At 55.7% G+C, this 14,673-nt stretch overlaps 1 protein-coding gene across 1 annotated transcript in view; it reads left to right on the forward strand.

The window, feature by feature from the left end:
- LOC306955835 (vasoactive intestinal polypeptide receptor 1-like) overlaps positions 1–6,727 on the forward strand; it is a gene marked incomplete at both ends in the record, with an annotated part of 10,378 nt that extends 3,651 nt beyond the window's left edge. Inside the window, 13 exon segments of the mRNA XM_079547206.1 lie at positions 3,297–3,404; positions 3,851–3,960; positions 4,107–4,204; positions 4,338–4,470; positions 4,809–4,823; positions 4,825–4,963; positions 5,188–5,248; positions 5,466–5,511; positions 5,513–5,537; positions 5,599–5,689; positions 5,824–5,953; positions 6,476–6,517; positions 6,635–6,727. Coding sequence (XP_079403332.1) covers positions 3,297–3,404; positions 3,851–3,960; positions 4,107–4,204; positions 4,338–4,470; positions 4,809–4,823; positions 4,825–4,963; positions 5,188–5,248; positions 5,466–5,511; positions 5,513–5,537; positions 5,599–5,689; positions 5,824–5,953; positions 6,476–6,517; positions 6,635–6,727 — 1,091 coding nt within the window.
- Between the last annotated feature and the right edge of the window lie 7,946 nt (positions 6,728–14,673).

Raw genomic sequence — 14,673 nt, forward strand, 5'->3', positions numbered from 1 at the left:
GGGGGAAGGAAGGGAGGAAGGAGGGGAGAAGGAAAGAAAGAAAAGGGAAAGGGAAAGGGAAAGGGAAAGGGAAAGGGAAAGGGAAAGGGAAAGGGAAAGGGAAAGGGAAAGGGAAAGGGAAAGGGAAAGGGAATGGGAAAGGGAAAGGGAAAGGGAAAGGGAAAGGGGGAAGGGGAAGGGGAAGGGGAAGGGGAAGAGGAGAGGGAGGGAGAGGGAGAGGGAGAGGGAGAGGGAGAGGAGAGGGAGAGGAAGAGGAGAGGAGAGGAGAGGAGAGGAAGAGGAGAGGAGAGGAGAGGAGAGGAGAGGAGAGGAGAGGAGAGGAGAGGAGAGGAGAGGAGAGGAGAGGAGAGGAGAGGAGAGGAGAGGAGAGGAGAGGAGAGGAGAGGAGAGGAGAGGAGAGGAGAGGAGAGGAGAGGAGAGAGAGAGAGGAGAGGAGAGGAGAGGAGAGGAGAGGAGAGGAGAGGAGAGGAGAGGAGGAAAAAAGAAGAAAAGAAAAGAGAAGAGAAGAGAAGAGAAGAGAAGAGAAGAGAAGAGAAGAGAGAGAGAGAAGAGAAGAGAAGAGAAGAGAAGAGAAGAGAAGAGAAGAGAAGAGAAGAGAGAGAAAGAAAAAGAAAAGAAAAGAAAAGAAAAGAAAAAGAAAAGAAAAGAAAAAAGAAAAGAAAAGAAAAGAAAAAGAAAAGAAAAGAAAAGAAAAGAAAGAAGAAGGGAAGGAAGGAGGAGGGAGGGAGGGAAGGAAGGAAGGAAGGAAGGAAGGAAGGAAGGAGAAGGAAGGAAGGAAGGAAGGAAGGAAGAAGGAAGGAAGGAAGGAAGGAAGGAAGGAAGGAAGGAAGGAAGGAAGGAAGGAAGGGAGGAGGGAGGGAGGGAGGGAGGGAGGAAAAGGAAATCCTTTTTTTTTTTTAAGAAGGAAAAAAAAAAAAAAAAAAGAGTCGGGGTGCTTCAGGCTTTGTAAGGAGAGCGATGGCATCGGCCCCTTCCCCAGATGGGAAACTGAGGCACGGTGGTGGATTGGCTCCAAAGGTGCGTTTGGCTGTGAGGAGCGCTCATCATTTCTGCTCACAAACCAAAAGCTGAGGGGGGTTTGTTGAGAGGCAGATGGGCTCGATAATTTATCTCAACAAATACTTCTTCATCCCTCGCTGTGGTTCTCAGAGGGCTGGCCCCTCTGTTTTTGTCATCTGAGTGGTGCCCTGAAGCTCCTAGGAGGGAATTGGAGTTAATTGCAGTTCTTGATGATGTGCACAAAGCAAACAGCTGAAAGCTGGGGAAATGTCAGGGCTGTGCTGCGGGCAGCTGCCCACTGAATGGGGCGGTGTGGGTCGGGGGTCAGCCAGTGCATCCCCCCACCAGGTGCAAGCGACGCATCCCGACTGCTCCATCGTCCTCTACTTCCAAGAGCGAGAGGATGAGTGCCTGCAGGCCATCAGGAGCGAGAGCCAAACACCACCCCCCAGTGGGCAGCGAGGTGAGAACCAACGTGCATGGGAAGAGGGTTTGCTGCGGGGTTGGGTGGTGGTGGAGGGGTGGCAGAATCCTTGGAGAGCCTCAAGGAGAAGGGAGAGAGGGGACCAGGATTGCACCTGGGGGACAACGGTGTGCAAACAGCCATCGGGGAGGAGAGCCCCACAGTTATGGCACTGACCCTCACCCTGCCACGCAGGGCGCTGTGCCCCCGTCTGCCCCCTGCTCACCACCGCCAGCATTGCGCAGCGCCCGTCACCCCTTTCCCCTCCCTGATTCACTCGGCTTTAATGCAGAACATGTTTTGAGCAACTCAATTTTTACATATCCGGGACTTTTAAGCAGATTAACTAATTGAAGTAGGGAGGGGAGGGAGGGGGGGAGGTAATAATAATAAATTAACCATTTTTAAAGCGCTGCTTTTGGACATTTTGTTTAACCGGATTCAATTTCCATCCCCGACGCAGCTTGCCTCAAATTCTGGGTAAAAATTATCTCCCAGTGAATAAGAAATGCGTCATTCAATGGGTCTCAGATAATACAAATGTAGAAATGAAGCGCCTCGATAAATGCACGTTGAGGTGCATAATTGCATAAGCAAGAGTGCGGGGACGAAGCGCCTCCTCTTAGCACAGGAAAGCCACAATGATTGGAAAAGGTCCGTTCTGCAGCCAGGGGAAGGAATCACTTCAGGAAAATAGCAAGAGGCAGAAAAGAGTAATTAAAGTCAGTGTTTTATCACGAGTTTCCCTGCTCTGGCATTCTGCTGTGGGCTGTCTGGGTGCAGATAACCGTGTAAAGGTGTGCAGGTGCCACCAGGACAGCAGCCAGAAACGGGGGCAGCAACCAACAGCACAACCTCTGCCCATGGTGAGCCCATGGGAATGCTGAGCAGCAGAGTCCCATCAGAGAATGGGAATGCTCCTTTCCTCTTCACTTCTTCTCCTTGGGAAGTTCATTCCCATTCTGCATAACCATAAAAGAATGTGGGGTTTGGGGGTCGCAGCAGCTCAGGAAAGGGAGATGGAGTGGGAAGAGGGATCTCTCCATCCCAATGACTTTATTCTCTGTGCAGCTCCTGACTGGCCTTGCAAGAGATGGATGCACTTATGGGACAGCACATAGACGTATCCAGATGCCCCCCAAAAATAAAGCAACCCCTTGCAGAAACAATCCCATGCTTCATTCTCCTGCAGAAGTGCAGACATACCTCAGTGCTGCAAGGCCAGCCCTGCAGATCTCTCCATCCTGGCCAGATACCTTGCAGAATTCAGAGGAAACTAATTAAACGTGTCTGAGCCCACACTCCCTAGCTGGGAATAGAAGTGGCTCCAGGTTAATAACGTATACCTGCAAGGTTAATCACATCCGTGTGCGAGGAGAGCTGTCCTGAAGTGTGATGTCTGGGTCTCTCCTGCTCGTTTCCAAGGCAATTTGGGAGACCTTGAAACGCTGACATGGGGCTGGGGAAAGGAGTGAAGTGCGGCTATTTGCTCTCCAGCAAAAGTCTCATGGTGCATTAACTGCTTTCCTCCTCCAGGGCGATGTCCCACAGCTGGCATCTGCTCTTTGGTGTGTCCCCATCCTCCCCTCCCTCTGTTTTGTTCCCTCCTGTGTCATCCTGGGAGACCTTTGCAGGTTCTTAGAGGATGGAGTGTCTCTGCTGGCCACACCGCTCCTGGTCGATGGGAGAATGTCCAAGCCATCCCACACAGACAGAAAGCTGCTGGCTCCCCTGGATCCCCCAGATCCTCCCGTCACCTTCCATTAGGACAGGACTCTTGGAGGTGGCACTTTGGTGGCCACATCTCAGATCATCCCATCCTGTCCCTCTGTAGGCTGCCGGACAGTGTGGGACGGGGTGAGCTGCTGGCCAGCCATGCCTGTGGGTCAGTCCTATGCTGTCACCTGTCCTGATGTTCCCCACGTCTTCAAGAAGTCCAAAGGTGCAGAGCTATGAATGCAAGTGCTCACCCTATGGTATCCCAACCTGGTCCCCTTGGTCCCACCACTCCAACTTGTCCAAAACCTCACGAGTAGCCACAACTCAAAGGATGGGTGGGTGGGATGATGCCAATCAGGAACGTCCCCAAGCCCTCTCGTCACCCACAGGATGCTCTCCCTCTTGGGCAGAGCTTGGTGGCACCTTCTCCAATTGGGTGGCAGCACAACAGTCCCCAGCCCCTTTCTCCAGCTGTAGACCCAACTGCTGCCCCGTTGGCACAGCACATAGGGATGGGGTGTGCTCGTGCTCCCATGGTGCCCACCATGCTCCTGGCTGGGTGTCAGCATTTGGGCACTGCCACGACGTTTGTGGTACGAGTGGGCATTTTTGGGATGCTGATGGAGAAGCTGGGACCAGCACATGGCTCAGACCCCTTTTCTCCCACAGCACTGATCCATAGGAACTGCACTGAGGTGGGATGGAGTCCCCCCAGCCCACCCTACTACAGCGCCTGCGAGCTGGAGGCTGCTGGGAGCAGCAACAACACCGAGGCCAAGGCAAGTGGGTGCCTTCAGGTCTACCAGGGGCCTCACCCTTGTTGTTCAGTGGATCCAGAGCTTGGTTGGATGATTGCACAAACCTTGTGCAACCCAACGTGGATGGAACTCCCATCACCTGCTTTAGCTGGTGCTTTTCCTTCCAGAGAGGCTACTTCATCACCATGAAGGTGCTCTACACCTGTGGCTACTCCACGTCCCTGGCAGCCCTGTTCCTGGCCATTGGCATCTTCTCCTGCTTCAGGTAGGGCTGGAGGAAAACCTACGAGCAGAGCTGGGAGGCGTCCAGATCCTCCCTCCCACAGATGCCCCATGGATGTCTTAAAACCCCCCCAAATTCCCTTTCTCCTCATGAACACAGCACGTCTCTTCCATAGGAAGCTGCACTGTACCAGGAACTCCATCCACATCCACTTCTTCACCTCCTTCATCCTACGTGGAGCTGCTGTGCTCATCAAGGACGCCGTCCTCTTCTCTGATGAGTCTGTTGACCATTGCACCATGTCGACGGTGAGGTGCTGACACGTGTGCTGGTCCAGAGCAATAAGAAACAAAAAATAAGAAACACAGAAGCAGTGACTACAGAGTCATAGAATCGTAGAATGGTTGGGTTGGAAAGGACCTCAGAAATCACCTCATTCCAACCTCTGTGTCATGGGCAGGGCAGCTAACCACTAGATCAAGAACTGTCTTCAAAAATGTCTCCCAGACAGGCTTGGGTGGGCATCAGGAGGTTCACAACAGCATCTCTTTGTGGGATTTGTCTGTAGAGACAGTGTTCTTGCGTCAAAGTTCTCTCCGTTTGGGTCTCAGCACCACTGAACCTTTCCTCTTCCTCATCCTCACAGGTGAAGTGCAAAGCAATCCATTGCCTTTGTGCAGTATTCAGTGTTGGCCAACTTCTACTGGCTGCTGGTGGAAGGCATGTACCTGCAGACCCTGCTGCTGCTCACCTTCACCTCTGACCGGAGCTACATCTGGTGCTACATCCTCACTGGATGGGGTGAGCCCGTGACCCTGACCCCTCTGGGGGCTCCCAGGGTGCAACCCAGGAGCTGGGTTAGATGTAGGAACGAGACCGGGAGGTGACGCATCACCGTCAACGGCCATCACCCCTTTCTAAGCCCTGGAAAAAACTGCTGTCATCTCCAGGGCCCCAGGATGTGGGTTGTGGACGAGGGTTGGAGGGAGGTGCCAGAGCCGTGGGGTGACACTGTGTCCCTACAGGTGTCCCCATGTTGGCGCTGTGTGTGTGGGTGGCCACCAGGCTGCAGTACGACAACCATGGGTAAGGGCAGCCACTTCTCCTCTTCCTCTTGCCCATGTGCCCCCTGTGCAAGCCAAGGGGACAACCGTCTTGCTAGGGAAGCTCAGAATGGAAGGAATGGGGCAACAATTTATTTTAATGCTGCGTCTGCTTTCTGGTGGGGCCTGAAGACCCCTATGCAAACGAGGCAGGAGAATGAGACCTGAGCTGTAAACGGGGTTGTTCTCCTCTCCCACAGGTGCTGGGATGACTACAGCAGCCCCTACTGGTGGGTGATCAAGGCTCCCCATCCTCCTGGCCATATTTGTGAGTATGTCCCCACCCCAAGCATCCCATTCAGAGCAGGGCTCTGAGACAAGCTCCAATGGCAGGTGACTTCCTCATCTTCCTCAATGTCACCAGGATGTTGGCGCAGAAGATCCGATCCCCAGACATCAGCAAAAACTACAAGCAGCAGTACATGTGAGGGCAGCTCCCCACACCTGGGTTGTTGGGGGGACGTAGGTCGCCTTGGAGGAGCACAAAGGGTGGCTCAGGGCCACCAAAACCTCCAAAATCGTCGAAAGTCAGCTCTGCTGATGTTGTCCTCTCCACAGGAGGCTGACCAAGTCCACGCTGCTCCTCATCCCCCTCTTTGGGGTGCACTACGTGGTGTTTGCTCTCTTCCCTGAGCACATCGGTGTGGATGCCCGGCTGTACTTTGAGCTGGTCCTCGGTTCCTACCAGGTGCAGATGTGGGGAGATGAGCAGCTGAAATCCCACCCCATCCCACCAAAAGCTTTCCCAGCCCCATCCCTTCCCATCCCCATCCTTTCCCATCCCATCTTTTCCCATGCCCATCCCTTCTCTCCCATCCCATCACTTCCTATCTCGACCCCTTCCAATCCCATTCCATCCAACCCTATCGCATCCTTTCCTGTCCCATCCCCTTCCCTTCCTAACCTACTCCATCCTATTCTCACCCTCATCCCACCCCCATCCCATCCCCATCTCCATTTCCATCCTATACTTTCCTATACCATCTCCATCCCTTCCTATTCCTATCCCTTCCCATCTCCATCCCATCCCCTCTCTTCCCTTCTTATCCCTATCCTTTCCCATCCCATCCCTTCCTAATGTGTTTCCATCCCAATCCTGTCCCCATCTCCATCCCTTCCTACCTCATCCCATCCCATCCTACTCCACCCCTAGGGTAGGGTGCACATGGCCCTTCTCTTTGGCTGAAATTTGCTGTTTCTGCGTTTTTAGGGGTTCCTGGTGGCTCTGCTGTATTGCTTCCTGAACGGGGAGGTGGGCAGCGAACACACACGGGATCCCCCTTGCTGGCACCCAAGCCCCTCATGGAGCAGTGCAGCTCCCACCCTATGGGTGCCCCAACTGCCAGCACCAATCCTGGTGTCACTTCAGGTCCAGGCTGAGATCAAGAGAAACTGGGGCAAGTGGCAGTCATCCATGGAGAGCAACGTCTTCAACATGGCGACCCAAGACTTCACTGCTTGATGAGGATGGCGGTCAGGGGACGTTCCTCCCTAAGGATGGGGGTCCTGGAACCAAAGGGGGATTTGTAGGTTCTGGGTCCTGCACTCTAAGTGCATGGCTCTGCACGTATGGTGTGGGGGCTTGGGGTGGAGTGGGATGGGATGGGATGGGATGGGATGGGATGGGATGGGATGGGATGGGATGGGATGGGATGGGATGGGATGGGATGGGAGGGGATGGGAGGGGATGGGATGGGATGGGATGGGATGGGAGGGGATGGGGTGGGATGGGATGGGATGGGATGGGATGGGATGGGATGGGGTGGGGTGGGATGGGATGGGATGGGGTGGGATGGGATGGGATGGGATGGGATGGGGTTGGGATGGGATGGGGTAGGGTGGGATGGGATGGGGTAGGGTGGGATGGGATGGGATGAGGTTGGAATGAAGTTGGGATAGGGTGGATTGGGGTGGGATGGGATGGGGTGGGTTGGAATGGGATGGGATGAGGTGGGATGGGATGGGGATGGAATACATATCCTGAAGTTTTAGCTGCCCATCTCCCCACATCTGCACCAGCTAAGAGCTGAGGACCAGCTTGAAGGACACCTGGCATTCTTCATTTGGCACTAGAATGACAGCTGAGGTGGTTTCAACACTGGAGGGATCCACCAATGTTTTTTTTTCCCCTTCTTTTACTTAAGAAATGCATTCCCTTACGGGAAGATGTCAACTCACAGCCTCCAGCAGCCATCATGGGGTGGGAGAAGCCACCACTGCAGCCCATTCTGCTCACAGCACCCCATCTCCTGCCCTGGTTAATGCTGTCCCAGCATCCAGAAAGGTGTCAGATGCCCCTTCCCAGACCTCTCCTGGCTGTTCTGATCCACCAATCTCAGCAGAGCTTTTCAGGCTTTCTGGGTTGTAATTTCTCCGCATGGCCAAATGCCCCACTTTAAATAAACCCCACAGACTGTCCTCATCTCAGGCAACCAGATCTCCTGATATCCCACCTGGTCTCACTAAGGGGCAGCAGACCCCAGACCCGATGTGGGGTGAGCTGGAGGATGCTCCCCCTGGGTGCACAAATATCCCTCTGCTCACCATGGAGGCTGATTCAGGTGGGGAGAGGAGGTCACAGGGTCACTGGGGCTGGGGATGCTCAGTGTCACCATGGACATAAAGCTTTGCAAAGCATCGGGTTTGCATTTATTTCCTGCTGGCAGTGGGGTTAAAACAGCACCCCAAATCCCCTATTTTAGGGCTTGCCAGGCATTTAATCCACGGTACCCCCAATGCCTGCAAGGCAGGAGCTCATGGTGGGCATGGAGGGCACGCAATGTGCCAGAAGCAGCTCTGCTGCACCCCTACATGCACCGTGCCCTATAGCAGCCCATATGGGGTGGCACAACGGGGCCGGGTCTTCCCTATGGCGCTGAATCCATCGATCCCCGTTCCCTGGGGATGCAGCCGGGGCGGTGTTTTGCCTCGGGGGGGTGTTTTGCTTGGGGCCGGTGGGTGGCACTGCGGCCCTACGCCGCGGGCGGTGACAGCGGATCCACGGGACAGCCCCGAAACCACAGCGGCCCTACGGCTGTCCCAGGATCGCCGGCACCGAAGGACTGTGCCCCCCCAGCACCACGAGAGGAAGGTAAGGGGTTCGCTGCCCACTGCTGGGTGCCCGCAGAGCTTCACCCCCATCTCCATCCCCGCTCTGGGATGTGCCTCACACAGATCCCGTGCGCAGTGCTCGGCACCAAACCCCATTCTCCCACCCCAAAGGTGCTTTCGCTGCTGGATTTTGCACCCACTTCAGCGTCATGGGTACCCCGGGTACCCAACCCCCCAGTCTGCGCCCACCCTGCGGTGCCCACAGCCCCCAGGGGCACATCCTGGTGCCCCCATCCTCGCGTGCTCCCCACAGGGTTTGCCCTAGGCTGCGTGCGAAGAAAAACACAAGATTATAAAGGCTTCCTAAGAGTGGTAGGGCTGGGATCCACCAAGAGGAAAGTCCCCACAGCCACAGCAGGGGGATGTCCCCATCCCTGCCCTACACCTGCAAATGCACTGGGGCTGCGCTTTGCTGGCTTGGAGAAAACCCCTCGGTGCAAAGCCGAGGTTCTTCCCTTGGTGGTGGGTGCTCATTGATTTGGGGAAGATGGCTGTGGGGTGTCTGGGGCCAGAGAGGCAGCAGAAGGGTGGCATGGAGCCTTCAGACCAGGCCAGGTGGTTGCTGCACCCCAGAAGGGACCAACCCTACGAGATGGGTATGGACCTTCTGCGCCCTCCTCACTGCCCCCTCGCCTGCCGTGCACCCCAAAACATGAGAACAGCACCCAAAGTCTCCCCCAGGAAAGGCAGAACACACACCAGGACACCTTCTCACACCATCCCTGAGCTGGATATGACTTCTGGGTCCGGCACAGCACGGCACATGGGGACACAAAGTGCTGAAGCAGGATGGGTGCAGCATCACATCGCTCAGGGATGTGGTCCTTTTTGGGGCACGTTGGAGCAGATGGACCCCGGAAGGGTCTGTGCTAACGGGGCCGGGCGCTGCCACCCCCTTGATTGGCGCCGCGGGGAACGAATGCCACAGCTGAGACGGCCGAGGGTACCTGAAGGATCCGCGTGTCCTCAGGTTTCACTCATGACCATCTGACAGCAGCAGCAGCTGCGCTGCCAACAGGCGCTCGCGGAGCCAAAGGAGCCGAAGGAGAGGGAAATTCTGGCCCCGAAAATTCTCTCTTTGGGATTTCGCTTTTTCCACCCAACGGTAAGCGCCGGGTCCAGCCCTGGGACAGCATCGGGCTGCTGGGAAGGGGCTCGCGTGGCCCTGGGTTCCTCTTTCTTCTTGGGGTTGTGCCATGGGGCACCGCTGCAGGAGGTGGGTGTTGTGGGGTTTATTGCCTTCGCCCCCCCCCTCCCCCGTGCCAAAAACAGATGGGGACGGGGGGTGGCGGTGCTCAGAAGGGCACTGGGACGCGGTGACTGTGGTGACACCAGCAGTCCGGTGGCTTTGAGGGTTGGGGGTGGCTGAAAAGTCCCAAGTCGCCTTTCTCCTGGCTTCTCTTCCTAAATATAAGGGGATCTAAATATAAACCCGGCCTGGGCCAAGCCAAGGTTGCAGGAAAGGTCTGCTGTGCTGCGCAGTGTCCCCTTTCCAAAGGCGCTGTCCCCACAGGGACGCACCTCTACGTCCCCAGTCTGCACAAAGCAGGAGAACAGGGTGGGATTCAGCTCTGATTTGGGGTGAGAACCCCCATTCCTGGTGCATGGGGCATCGCCAGGGCCGTTTTGGGGGGGCCAGACACCACGGTCCTCCCATCCACGGTGACAGTCACTGTCCCATGGGGCACAAGCGATCCGTCCTCTGCCCACACCACTGCATGGAGATGTGGCCAAAATATGGGGACGCGCTGCAAAATATTTAATAGTGGGTATCACTGAGCATCACTTGCAGAACACCAGCAGGATGGTTGGACGTGTCCTTGTTGTATGGAGACCATGCAAGTGTGGGTGGTGATGCTCTGAGCTGTTCCAGGAAAATCCCTGATGTAATAACAGACACTTTTATGGGAATTGGGCAAGGGACGCTGAGTCCCACGGGATTCAGCTGTGCTAATATTTGGAGAGCATTGTGCACACCCAGGGCAAAGGGTCCCTGAGGTTGTGTGTTCTCGTGGGAAGTCTGCTGGAGTTGGGGAAGGAAGGGAGAAGCAGTCGGGCATGAAGCAGGAGGTGCTTTGCGATAGGTGATGGTGGAGGAATAATGCAAGAAATAAGGGCACGAAGGTCCAACGTGGATCAATTTGGGTCCGGTGGTGTCCAATTCCAATGGGGGGAAATCGGTATCTTTTAGGATGAGGGGCTGCAGGGACCACAGTATTGCAAAGCCTGTGTGATCTCCATCCTGAGGACCCATTCCCAGCACTGTGCACCCTTGGTGCCCGTTGTCACCCCCTCCGGGATGAGCTGCCACCCCGCTCCCAGCCCGGGCAGGACGGGGTTACCATCAGTTGCTGGGGGATGTTGCAACCTCCTATTTCCATCTGCGGGCAGCAGAGCATCCCAGGACTTCGCAGCTTGCAGCCTATGTGTGCCACCCCCAGCTCCGAGTACATCGAGGTACCGTGGGGGCATTAAAGCGCCCATGTCCCATACAGGATGATTAGCAACCAGCGGATATCGTGAAATTAATTTCCACACAGCTCACGGGTACGGGGCAGGAGGAGGGGAGAAGGGCTGTGCGTTCCCCTGAGCAAGACAGAAAGCAGAAGCTTGGTGTGTTCCTCCCTTTGTGGGGTGCATGAGGGGAAGTGGCTTCCCTCCTGACAGCAATATCTGGATTTGGGGGATTGGTGGTGAACGTGAGTCCCAAACGGGGAAGGGCAGAGGGATGCTGAGGGCAGCACGGCGGATTTGGCTGTGCAGAGCAAGCTGGGGAGCACAGGGACCCTTTGCGTGGAACCCCACGGGCACCCATTGCTCAGAGACTCACAACAGGGGCAGTCCCTCCTCCGAAGCACACCACGAGGAAGCAAAAATCCCACCCGAAAACCCAGCATGCACTTTTGCATTAGGCCACGCATCCGTCCCAGCGGTGCGGGTGCTGCTGTGTGTCCAGTGGGTGACCTCTGCTGGTCCCCACCGAGCGGAGGGACCGTGGTGACACTGAGGAGCATGGCATTGTTTTCCAAAGGCAGCTCTCCCGTTTTGCTGCCCTGCTCCCAGCATGACAGATGCTGTCTGGAAGCATCCTGAATTCCTGCATTCCGGAATGCACCAAAGCACCAAGCAGCACTGGGAGGGCAGCTGGAGCAGCATCGCCTGTGGGGATTTCCAGACGCCAAAAAAGCCTCCGGAAATCACAGCTTAATGCTGGCAAAAAGCAACCCTTAAAGCAGGGCAGCCTACAGACAGAGCACGGGTGTGGGGAGCTGAGAGGGGGCTGCATCCCCCTTGGGGTCAGGAGGGGCATTTATCCGCAAGAGAACAACTTGGAGACCTTGCATATCTTCCCAGGTCGGCTTTGTAATGCAGTCACAGCCAAGCTTTGAGGCACGGCCGTATATCTGGGGATAGCAAACATCAGGCTGTGAAGCAGCACGCTGTTGTCTTACCGAAAGGGACATAAAGTTGTTTATAAATGGGCTCCTTTCGCCCGGCGGAGCTGCGCTGTTTGTCCCAGTTGCTGCTGGAAACTCGTCGAATCCCACAAACACTCGTGCAGCTCTCTGGGCTTTGCTCTGCGCAGTGTTAAATCTTCAAGCACAGCTCCCCACTGCCTGCACTGTTCCCAGCAAAAATAAAACGCTGAGATTTTTCTCCATTTTCCCTTTTTTTTTGTTTTGTTTTTGGGAGGGAGGGAAGGCAAAAACGCACTCCACAGGACTTTCTCAAGGCACAGCATCCTTAAAACAATACCAGGATTATCTTTCCTCCAGCCATCAGCAAAGATCTGTGTCACCCCTTGCACTCGAGCACCATCATAACCTTAAATATCCACAAACAAAACCATGGCAGCCAATGGCATTGCCACCATGGCGCTGTGTCCTGCGTCCCAGCCAGAATCAAGAGGGTTTGGTGAAATCTGGGCTCCTTCTGCCCAGCCTGGGCCTGGCTCTGCCCTCTGCTGCTTTCTGCTCATCCCCAAATCCCACATCTGCTCCCCACTGCGGCTGCCACCCCATCCTGCATCCTCAGATGGGGATAAATGAGGAAGGAATGGAGTCAACCTGGGTTCTCAGCTGGTTTTGGGGCGCAGGCAGTAAGGAAGGAGAAGAGTGAGGCTCTGAGCAATGGGTGCCAGTGGGGTTCCACGCAAAGGGTCCCTGTGCTCCCCAGCTTGCTCTGCACAGCCAAATCCGCCGTGCTGCCCTCAGCATCCCTCTGCCCTTCCCCATTTGGGACTCACGTTCACCACCAATCCCCAAATCCAGATATTGCTGTCAGGAGGGAAGCCACTTCCCCTCATGCAGGGTTGTGTTGGGTTGTGTCAGATTGTGCTGTCTTGGGTTGTGCTCTGTTGTGTTGAGCTGTACTGCATGGTTTTGTGTGAGGCGGGTTGGGTTGTGTTGGTTGCTCTGTGCCGTGCTGGACTGTGTTGAGTTACGTTGTTCTGTGCTGTTTTACGCTGTGTTGTGTTGGAATGTGCTGCGCTGTGATGCTCTGTTGGGTTGTGCTGTGTCGTGTCGCGTTGTGTCGTGCTGTGTTGGTGCACAGCAGGCTCTGCTTTCCATCCCGCAGCCCTTCAGCCACCAGGTGCTGGCTTGCCTCCATCCCCCAGCATCAATTTCTCACAGCTCCACACGTGGGCAGAGCTGGCTGCTGGCTGCTGTCGGGGCACGAGCTAATTGTTCTCCTGCTAATCCCCGCTGCAGGGATGCCCCTGATGTTATGCATTTGGCTGAGCAGCACTTGGGTGAAGGGAGCTGCTTTGCACTTCTGGTGGCCGTGCAGGTCGGTGCTCTTCTTGGAATTGAGGCTCTGTGTGCCTGTGATGAGCTGTTCACACCATGCCTCTGGCACTGGGGTGGTTTTATCCCTGCTGGAGCACTGTAGGCACTGTCACAGAGGCACTGGTGTCCCATCAAACCAACACTTATCTGTGGGGAAAAGAAGCCTTGCGGAGCATTCTCCTCTGATCCTAAGCTGGTGGGCCTGGCCCCAGATTCAAGCAGGTGCCAGAGGCTGGCAGCGCCCCCAGGGCAGAGGGACCCTTCTGCCAGCCCCACACCAGCGTGGGGCATGGGTTCATTGGGACAGCAGTGCAGGTCTGCATTTGAGCCCTTCTCTTTCGGGAAGCAGAGATTGAGTGTAGAATCGGTGAATATCCTGAATTGCAAGGGGTGAGTGGGGATCATGGAGTCCAACTGGTGGCTCCAATGCAGGAGCTTCAGATCTTGGATGTAGCTAATATCTTGCACCTCTGGGTATCCCCAAAGGAGATGATGGGCCTGGAGGCCGCAGAGGAGCAGACCCCAAGTGGACACAACAGCATCCCTTTGGAGGACCTCCTGCTTAGCCCCAGAGTCTCCTTTTTCTACGTTATGGCCATGCAATGTTCAGCCCAGCAAAAAGCAAACATAGGGTCAAAAGCAAAGCTGGGGTCGTGCACACACTTTCCCCTCCTGCCCCGGCTCCCAGCAGGGAGGAATGAGCAGAGTCATGGGGCTGTGGAAACCCGACCCCAAGCCTGATGGCCGGCAGCAGCTGGAGGCTCGGCCGCCTCCACCGGCACCATGCACTGGGGATAGGGCTGTGCTGTGGGTTCTATGGGGCAGGACGTGGGCCGTGCAGCACCCTATGCACTTGCAGGGTTTGCTGTAGGGTTGCTATAGGTCCAGGCCTCTCCCAGCAGCATTTGGAAGCTGCATCACAACACCACTGAGCACGAAGAGCCCCAGCGCTGTGCCACCGCTGCGGGGATCAGCGGCCTTTGGCAGAAGGAAATCCATTCTGCACAATGGGATGCAGCTCAGCAACAGCAAGGGAGCGTGGCAGCTCCTCAAACGCAGCCATCCGCAGCGATGTGAAATCAATACCTCCCTTCGCCTTTGCTTTTATCGCTGGGTTTTACGATCACTGTAGGAACGCATCGATCCGATGCACCAAGGGTCTGCTCCCAACGGACCTACAAATGTTCTCCCTAATTACAAAGGGTTTCCAGCTCTCAGCATCCAGCAAGGCGGTTCGGGGCTGGGGTGTGAGGAGTACTGATCCTAACGCTCTGTCAGGCTCAGCTGCTCTGTAGCACTGCACAAAGCATCGGAGCACAGAGGGCGTGATGCTCAGGGCGCTGCTGGTCAGTGGGATGCTCATCTTGGGGAGGGGGCACGTCCCTTGCCTCACCCTCCCCAAAACATTTCAGGACTCTGCTCCTGGCAGCACTGCTCATTCAGATTGAATTTTCCTGTTTCGTAGGATGATAGAATGACGTGGGTTGGGTTTTCTGTGAGTTGGGTT

This window comes from Tetrao urogallus (genome assembly GCF_951394365.1).
Source record: "Tetrao urogallus genome assembly, chromosome: 26".
Taxonomy (NCBI): domain Eukaryota; kingdom Metazoa; phylum Chordata; class Aves; order Galliformes; family Phasianidae; genus Tetrao; species Tetrao urogallus.